The sequence below is a fragment of the Astatotilapia calliptera genome, chromosome 22 (genome assembly GCF_900246225.1).
Source record: "Astatotilapia calliptera chromosome 22, fAstCal1.2, whole genome shotgun sequence".
Classification (NCBI taxonomy): Eukaryota; Metazoa; Chordata; class Actinopteri; order Cichliformes; family Cichlidae; genus Astatotilapia; species Astatotilapia calliptera.
The window spans coordinates 1,700,517-1,710,087 of record NC_039322.1 but is presented as its reverse complement, the minus strand read 5'-3'; the positions used below and the strand labels follow the sequence as shown (position 1 = coordinate 1,710,087).

General features: G+C 39.6%; 1 protein-coding gene across 1 annotated transcript; it reads right to left on the bottom strand.

The window, feature by feature from the left end:
* Nucleotides 1–523: 523 nt before the first annotated feature.
* On the bottom strand, nucleotides 524–8,139 carry LOC113014401 (CD209 antigen-like protein E). Its single transcript, XM_026155907.1, has 7 exons — nucleotides 7,888–8,139; nucleotides 7,446–7,562; nucleotides 4,479–4,517; nucleotides 4,294–4,398; nucleotides 3,223–3,362; nucleotides 1,630–1,736; nucleotides 524–901 (listed from the first exon to the last, which is right to left on the bottom strand). Exons 1-7 carry the CDS (start codon nucleotides 8,042–8,044, stop codon nucleotides 781–783), a joined length of 786 nt encoding a protein of 261 aa, XP_026011692.1. The 5' UTR covers nucleotides 8,045–8,139; the 3' UTR covers nucleotides 524–780.
* Nucleotides 8,140–9,571: the final 1,432 nt, after the last annotated feature.

The window sequence follows — 9,571 nt, the reverse complement described above, 5'->3', positions numbered from 1 at the left end:
CACAGACTTGACTCAACAAAATACCATTTATGTTAATTGCCATTTTTATTGTATTATTTATCTATTTTAAATGTAGGGGTACATTTAAGAGTTCAGGCTTTTTAAATCTGACATTGCTTCCATTCCTGTCAGTATTAATATTTCATGCCAATATTACATAAAACTGTTCGGGCAGCACAAAACCAGAGTTTGCTGTAGTGCAAAAGCAACAGTACAAATTTGAGCTCAGTTCAGACTAGATGCTGCCTTACTGTACCATCTTGTGGTTCAAAGTGGTATTTCATGAGGGAATCAGATTTCAACATGATTACTTTACTATTGCATCAGAAATCAATATTCTTCACTAATTCACACAATTCAAATTTGCCAAACATGCTTTTTCTGCATTTCAATCTCTTTTAAAGTTCCTAATTTGTAACTATAAAAAGAAGCAGCAACTTTCAGCCGTTTGAGAGAAACTGAAGAAGACATTTACTGAAGTTTTAGGACCAACAGGCTGATGAATAAACCAAGTAAAGCAAAGTAAAGACAAGCTGCACTTTGACTTTTATTAGAACAATTTGCTGGAACTACAGAGTAATGAAGTACTTCAAGGTTTTGTGTGGATGACTTCCAACCTTACTGTACAGCACAGAGCACAGAGGGACAATATATGTAATCAATATATGATGCAGAATGAACAAGTAAAGACTGTAAGCTGAGTCTGAGGCTCATGCAGGACGTTTCATAGTGAGGTGTCTTTGGTTGGATTATTCAAACATTTACATCAAAGCACCAAACTCATTTCTCACAGATGAAGGTCTTTGATTCATGATCATATGACCCCGTCCATTTCCTATTATTGTCACAGCAGACTCCACGGTATCCAGAATAAGGATCTGACCATCCTTCTGCCCAGAACCTGTCAGAGAGATCAAATCTGATATGAAACTGGACTAAACTCATAACTATTGTCACATTCATATAAATATGCGTCTCTTTTGGAATATTTCCAATATTTGCTGTATTTCTTTCCCAGGTTTCTCGCCCACTTTCCCTCCTTTAGACTTTTCTCTGAGAATCATCATGCACACTAAAACAGCTTTCAAGCTTTGATGAATATGAAATCTTCCTGCTGTAAAAATGGAGAATAAAAAGAAGTCAGAGCTGACTTTCTGCTGTTTGAAACTGTTTTGTCAGCTGTTTACAGACATCACTTTGAAATGTGTGTCTATCAGGTCATATTTACTGAAGCTTCTTCCTTCATATGTTCTGAAGTTTTACAAACACCAAAGAAGAAGAGACAGGAATTCTCTGAAACACTTTTTGTTCTGTGAGAAAAGAAACATTACAGCACAAAAACATGAAGACAAATTGAACAAAGTGAAATGTGTCGGTCGCTGCTTTGAACATGTTTCAATCCTGATTCCTTCAAACTGACTTGTTGTAACTGAACGTCATCACAGACTGCAGATGAAGAGAGTTCAAGCACAGCTGTTCATTCAAAGGAGGATTTCTGCTTTTCTTTACATTCAGTTTGTGGGGCTGTTGGAAAATAGCTCAGCTCATGTATTGCTGATCTATCTTCCAAAACATCAGTGTTTCACTTCTAAATAATAACTCTGGAATAGAAACAAACTAATGTCTCACGTTTCTGTCAGCGCTGATCCGTCCACCCATTCCCATTTAGATCTTCCTGATGTCTGTTTGGATATCAGACCAATCCAAGAGTATCCTCCAAATTTACTGACAAATTCCTGTTTGAGAAGAGACACAAATATTGTCTCCAGTCATAATTCAGCACTTCTGTTGTAGTGACATCATCTTGTGAACATGTCTGAAGGAAGAATAACTGTGATGAAACTTTTCTTCCATTGTGCAGAAATCAGAAAGAGCCAAAGAATCGATGAATATCAGCTCCTCCTGTAGCTCAGTCAGTGTTGCAGTGGAATCAGTGTTAACAAATCATTCAATTCAGTTGGATTTACCGTATTTTTCACACCATAAGGCGCACCAGATTATAAGGTGAAAACAAAACAGTCAGATAAGTCATATTTTACTCAACTTATTCTTCTTGCTTCCTCCACTTCCCTACCATTGATTCATTAATGCTGAATTCTCTGCAGCTGCTCTGTTCCCATGTTGTTGCAGTATGTTAATGACTAACCTGGTATTGTGGATGGATTATCTCAGTTGTTCTCCTGACTGCAGTTTGTTCCGTTTACATCATCCTCCCATGTAATTGCATTTGTTCCTGACCATCAGGAACCTTCACGTTAACTTTTGTCCAGCGTTCATCCTCCAGCTTCACTGTGCTAATGTTATGCTAACGTAGCTGTTTTGCTAGCGATCACGTAGCACATCATTATATACCAGCTAGCCCAACTTCAGTAACCCTACAAACGTCACTGCTGTTTAGTTTTCTGTCTTCATTTATGTTGGAAGTGATAGCAGAGCTGTACGTTTGGATTTTTTCAGAAATCTCTCAGTCAGAACATGCTATATCATGTTTAGGTGGAAACTAGTGAGCTAACTCCCTGCTAACTTCTAACTCCGTTGAATTTAATAAATTCTGTTTTCATGGATGCCTGGATGTTAAACTTAATTGTTACACCTGGTAAAGCAGCAACACTGATCATTTTATTAAAGATGAAAGAATTTAGACACTTTTTAACTCTCAGTGATGCCACAGTGTTTGTTTGACTTTGGGACCTCAAGTCGACGGAGTTTTGGACCCAGATTACTCCGCGAGGCTCCTGACTACGGCAGCCGTAATGCTCCAACAATCCATCAAACAGTGCGCCTTCATAGCTTACCAAAGTCACACTAAAACATTTTTTGACAGATTTCTGTGCGCCCTGTACCACATAAAATTGGTTCGAGGTCAGTGAGCACAACCAGAATTCATACATAAGGCGGACTGTCGATTTTGGAGAAAATGAAGGGATTTTAAGTGCGCCTTATAGTGTGGAAAATATAGTAATCAGAAAAAAAATCTGGATTATGAAGATTGCTCTGATTTTATACAATTTCTGTGTAATTTAAATTTTTGCTTCGAATTTGTCAAATGTGCAAAAACTTTACATTTGAATGTGAGTGTCTGTAACAAAAATGGAGAATCCAAGAAATCCATCAGAGTGGAGACAGGAAGCAGGTCACAGACTGACAGCAGGTCAAAAGCACAAGTAACAGATGACTGTCAACTCCATCAAAGATCACACAGACATGAACAAACACACCCACCTGTTCCTCTTTGCTGTTTATCATCACCAGATCAGCTCCTTTATCCTGACAGGCTCTCCTGCTGTCAGACCAAGTTTTGTTCTCAGTGGATTTAAAGTAACAGCTGCTTCCAAATCTCGTCCATCGATCAGGACACTTCTCTTAAAGTCAAACACATGTTTTAAAGACAGATTTTGTGTCCTGTTGTATCACATTAATCTTTGGTCCCTGTCATTTTCCCTGTAAATGCTTCATTTGTCTGTTTATATTAAATCCTCTATCAGGAATTTAGGTGTCACTTTTGACTCGACTCTCGCGTTGGATGGTCATTGAAATCTCTGGTTTGGTCTTGTTTTTAATCATTTAAGAAATGTGGCTCTGAGCTGGAGATTGTTATGCATGCATTTCTTCACGGTTGGACTAATGTAACTCGCTGTTTATGTGTCTAAGCAAAGGTTCTGTGGACAGTCTGCAGGTTGTGCAAAACGCTGCAGACAGACGTTTGACAAAACCTTCCTAGTATTCACATGTGACACTGTTGCTCGGTTACACTGACTTCCTGTTGAATTTAGAGGCCATTTTAAGATCCTGATCTTGACATACAGAGCTGTGCATGGACTGGCACCAGCCTAAATCTCTGATCTGCTACAGCACTATGTCCCCAGAAGGTCCCTAGGGTCATCTGATCAGGGCTTACTTGCTATGAAAAATATTAAGAGGGTGAGGCACAGGGTGGTAGAGCTTTTGCCACTGTGTCCCCTCAGCTGTGGAACTCTCTCCCCCAAACATTAACAACTGTGGACTCAGTAGTTGATTTTAAAAAAACTCAGAACTGCTTTTGGTTAATTTTTGCCTGTTTTATATTGTCTTTTTAAAAAGAAAAAACTTTTCATGACTTGTTATCTTATGTGCAGCACTTAGTTTATTATTTTTATTATTATTAAACTCAGGTTTTCTCTCTTATTCATAAACTTACATTTATACAGAGAAACTGTTACACAGCATCAAACATTTAGGATTCAAAACAAAGACACAATCAGGTTATCACTGTGTAACACTGATGTTTTCTATCAGTTATTCAAACTTTATTACCTTCTATTTCCTCCTTCAGCTTCTTCACTTCTTCCTGTAGCTGACTGTGGTTTTTACTCAGTTCATCATAACGGCTCTGTAACTGAGTCCGGCTGGTTTTTGTGCCTTTAGAGAAAAAAAGATTCAAATTAAGTTAAAATGTTCTACAAATATATCTGTGATATAAGAACTTGGTGTTTGCTTACCTTGAAGTTCATCCTGGAGCTCACTCTTGTTCAAAGCATCTGAAATAGTTCAGTGAAAGCAAAATAAAATAAAATGAGTGAAACATTGAACAGAAATAATCTTCTTCCTCTGCTTTGTCAAATATCAATAAGAGTCAGAAACTTGCAGCCATTGCTCTTTAACATGTCCTGTGGGTGGAGGTGTTAGAACTACAGGAAATCTGATGAGCTAAATACGTATCAACTGTGAACAAAAACCACTGACAAGATTCAGAATAATTGTGCTTCAGTGTGGAGGAAGAAGGTGAAGAGTCAAACAGCATTTCTACACCTGTAGTCAGAGATGTTATGTAGGGCTTTGGAACGTGATGTCACGGGGGTGGGCGTGGAAAGGATTTTGTCCCGATCCGCCATTTTGGGGGTCTAAACAAAGCGCAAGCGAAAAAGTAGTCACACACAACAGTTCGTTCTTGCTGTGTGGTCCGCTGCAATGTTCAATCGCACAACCGGCAAGAGAATAAGCTTGAAAATGGTTTATCTTTTCATTCTTTCCCAACCTGGAAGCAACATGAAGCAGCTCGTGTGTCGATGTTACCAAACGAAGGCGTGTAGCCTGGATAGCAGCCGTGAGCTGATATCCAGTTCTCTTCCATCTCCAAATATCTGTTGGTTCTAAATCTGGTAAGTTCTAAATATGGTCATATCACTCTTTATAGCCTATTAGTTTTATTTTTGATGCGCTCTGAGGTCATAGCAAATTAGAACAAACATCCTACTGAGTGATTTTGCAGAACTACCTTCTATTTATAGAGTTGCTAATTATTTGGCATTATTGCAGCAAACCAGCCAATGAAATGGATGAAACATCGTGACTGAGTTCCAGCGCTACACAAGGAACCTGCTTCAAACATACCACCATGCCAATCAGATTACTTCTTCCATGTGAGGGTGAAGAGGTGACCCTTCAGGATAAGATGGTGAAGGTTTGCTGCGTTTGGTGAACAGTGTGATAATAAAACCAGGGAAAAATGAAACCTGCTCCTGTTAAATATTCTTAAGTCTTTTGCTGTATAAATAGCTGTATTTTTTCAAAAGATACAGTAAATAAAGTAATGTTAGTAGTGGGTGATATCATGTAAACACTGTCATGATTTTGTGTAAACATTTTGTCATTTGTAAACTGTAAATGACATGGATTCTACATGTAATGTGATGTTCTATAAAGTGGTTTTAATTTAAAAAAAAAAAGAGGCAAAAATTAGTTTGTTTCTTTATTCAACTTTTGAACAGCGGGACTCAGTCAGTACATATTCAGTAAATGCAAATTATTTACACAGCAGTGCACTACAGGCATAAATCTAGACCCCTAGATAAAACATTATGGCATTATAGCAGTGACGACTCCTCCACAGTAGCAGGTGGGATTTTTCTGTTTTGAGGCTCCTTTTCCCCGTCACTACAGATGGTCTGTTTATGTTTTGATCAAGAGCCTTTTTTGGGCAGCTGAAGAGGAGAAGTCTATCTTATGGCCAACCTCTGGCTGTATCTTGGTCATATTACCCAGCAAAACCCAGTATGCAGGTTCATCTGTAACAGTCCTTGTGCCACAGATCAACACTGTTGCTTCTACATTAAACAGAAGAGCAGTGACGTGGGTGCAGGTCTCCGTGACTCCGGCCTTACAGGTGCAGTGGGCGGCTTCAACATTCCCTGTGATGCTCACAGTGACCCATGGCTGCAATGCTGGTTCATTCAGTCTTTGAGAGTGCAGGACCTGAAACACACACAGACAAAGTTCATTTAAAGACAAGAACTATGAGCCAAGGCCGACACAAATGTGTTTAATCTACTTTATCATAAATGTAACAAAGTGTTTAGAAAGTTAGCACATACATGTCATTTTTCATTTCTTTATGTGTCCATCGCTGCAGGTTATAGTGTAAATCTGCCTGTTCTGTCAGAAACCTGCCTGCAGAAAATGAACCTAAAGTATGTAATGCAAGGATGTCATCACTTTAGAGATGGAGAAAGCATAAATTGACAGTTATGAATCACTTAATATGATATGAGATTCTGCAGGTCATTGATCAATGTATAAAACTAAAATAAAATGTATTTTAGTGACACAAGATACAAATATGGAAGCAAGATGTATAATTAGGATTATTTATAATAAATATGAATAAATCATTGCAATTTCTTTAACCATAAAGAATAACTAAATCCTTCAGGACAATGTCTCATCAATGCACTGAACTCACTATGTTATCCCTCTAACAGCCTCCACATGTTCTCACTGTAATTTCCCCTCATGAATGAATTTATGCTGCACTAATGTGAATGTTTGCAGGGAAATCAAACGCATTTCACTCGCAGTACTCGAGCTGACTTACCTTTGTTTGAATGACGACTTGTACGCGCTGACTCCACAGATAAGGTATGAACTATGTCAGGCTACGTCAGTAGCGGTTGGTCTCCAGGGTTTCTACTCCACTGCCGTATTTCATACGGGTCCACATTTCCAATGCAGGCTCTTTTCTGCAAGTACAGCTGCTTCGCCTCTGGACGCAATCGGTCTCTATAGAGTCCGTTCTCTTTTGAGCTGCTTTTAAGCATCTTGTAATCGTCGTTCCAACAGTGTGTTTGTTTTGATTCGTAGACCCCGAAAATGGTGACGCGCTCCCACAATGCATTGCGGCGTGACGTCAACTCCAAAGCCCTACATGCTTTGAAAGAATAGATTCTGACTCATGTAACATGTGCCTGTTCTCACTGAAAATATGTCTTTTTGCATTCAGTCAAAGCTGCTCTGAGGCTTCAACACTTCCTCATATCAAAGGTGTTTCCATGTGATCAGGTACTTCCTGTATTTGCTGTGGCAGAAGGACACGTTCTGGTTGTGAAGCTGCATGTTTGTTGGCTGCTGGGATTCAGTATCAGTCATACATTCATTTGCAGGAGAAGTTCAGAGGTTGTATCTTATCTTACAGCATATGGACAGGATGATGATCCCAGCTAACATCAGGAGGCACAGCACTCTTAGACCCAGTGTAGCACATCTGAAAGAGCCCTTCAGGACTGAAGGAGGATTCAGAGTCTGTGGTCCTGTTAGAAAGCAGTGTGGATGTTGGTCTGTGCTTATTTCCTGTCACTCTGTGTTTAATAGACCTGTGGTTGTGGTTGTATCAACTTAGCTTCATAAAAGGGTCGGTTGCCAAAAAACAAGGAAATATAACATCTGCACTGTAACTAAAGTGCCTGAATCAATTTGCTGTTCACAGAGCTCTACAAACCAACGTGGGAAAAAAACGTAAACTACAAAGGTTCATACAGCACATGGAGAAACAGATGTTTGATGAGCTGCAGTTATTTGGCATTAAAAGCTGACTGTAACAAACTGGAAGTACATTTATTTGTATAATTGACTTACCTCCTTCCTGCGACTGAAAATGATCATAACTATCTCTGATCTCATCTGTACTCTCGTAGGTATCCACCTCCCTCTGCTCCCACTCTACTCCGTCCTCCTTTCTGCTGTATCTCACCTTCTTTGATAGATCTGGTTCAGCATAAATATCTGAGGACATCGTGAGAGGACTGAGACAGCTGAGCAGAAGCTGCACTTACAGAGTTTAAACTATACTTTAACAGTTCTGCAGTACTAACCCTTGTATATATGGTGCTATGCTGTACTGTTCTTGTCCAGCCTTCTGTCTGCTTTCAGACAGGAAGAAACTCTGAGGAAGTGACATCATGCAAAGGACCACAGACCAACACTTTCATTTGATTGCATAAAAACCTCGAGTGTGCTTGAACACACAAATGGAACATTTCATGGTATTTATATTTGCAAAGCCCCTCAGAAACATGTGAAAACATTTGCATGAAACAGGAATAAATGCATTTTCTTTGTTTAACAAAAGGTGAGCTTGTGGTGAAAAAAAACACACATACGTCATGCTCACACATGTGCACCTCATGTGCACAAAGCAGGAAATGTCTCTTTGTCAGTAATACGTTTTTCTATTTCCTGATAGAAAACAAACTGTTAAACTGTTTAAGATTTCATGTGACTAAAGTTACCAAGTTGTTTTTAAAGTATACGATCATTTTTTAGCTCGTAAATTAACATCAAAAGGAAACTTATGCACAAAGTTCAGTAAGGAAGATCTATGGCCTCACATCTGTCCACTGCCAGGCGCTGCTGACTAAATCTAAGCTTTATCACTTCCACTTTCCCACACTGTCAAGCTGTTTGTGTTATCACTGGTCTAGTCCAATGACCTTTTCCTGGCCTTCTCCAGGCCAATCAGCATTCATGCCACGTACAGCAGCGCAAACAAATTCATCCATCCCTGGGCTTCCATGTGTCTTTAATGTTTGCAGAAGAGTATTGCCAGGGTAAAATCCAATTTCAGTTGTCTCTGGCTGTCATTCTTTTTTCTCTCGCTATTTAACAATCATCTAAGTGTGCCTGGAATTTTCTCCAGTTAACAATAAATCCAGGCACAGTATATTTCAAATCAGTTTATACTTGCCTCTCTCAGCTACTCCACATCACAAGCTCAAATTCCCAGTCTGATCTCTCAGCCCGTGTATTCCAGCAGCTCAGTTATTCAGTCATGCATGTTAATTAATTATCTTCCATCCATCCATCCATCCATTCACTTCCGCTTATCCTTTTCAGGGTCGCAGGGGGCGCTGGAGCCTATCCCAGCTGTCGTAGGGCGAGAGGCGGGGTAGACCCTGGACAGGTCGGCAGTTTGTCGCAGGGCCAACACACAGGGACAGACAACCATTCGCACTCACATTCACTCGCACATTCACACCTAATGGCAATTTGGATTATCCAATTAACCTATCCCCATCTGCATAACTACAGAAAACGAAAAAAAATTAAAATTATACAAGAAAATTGTAAAATAATCAATGCCAGTGTTTCTGACACTTTTAGACGAGTAAACATGTCCCGGGTCAAATTGACCCAGGAACATAATTGGTGTTCCTGGACACCAACATAACAGGAGGGTAAAGTTCCGCTCTTGTTTTCTATGCTGCGGTTCCAGCAAAGACGAAACAGCCGGGTCACTGGACTCGCTGCTCCTGTGTCAGCG

What these genes read in the sequence shown, in the direction of transcription:
- LOC113014401 (XM_026155907.1), bottom strand. Translation starts at nt 8,044, where the DNA reads ATGTCCTCAGATATTTATGCTGAACCAGATCTATCAAAGAAGGTGAGA. An exon ending in TTTTCAGTCGCAGGAAGGAG is followed by an intron (nt 7,563 to 7,887) that starts GTAAGTCAATTA and finishes GCTTTCTAACAG; the next exon opens with GACCACAGACTCTGAATCCT. An exon ending in GCTGAAGGAGGAAATAGAAG is followed by an intron (nt 3,363 to 4,293) that starts GTAATAAAGTTT and finishes TTTGACTTTAAG; the next exon opens with AGAAGTGTCCTGATCGATGG.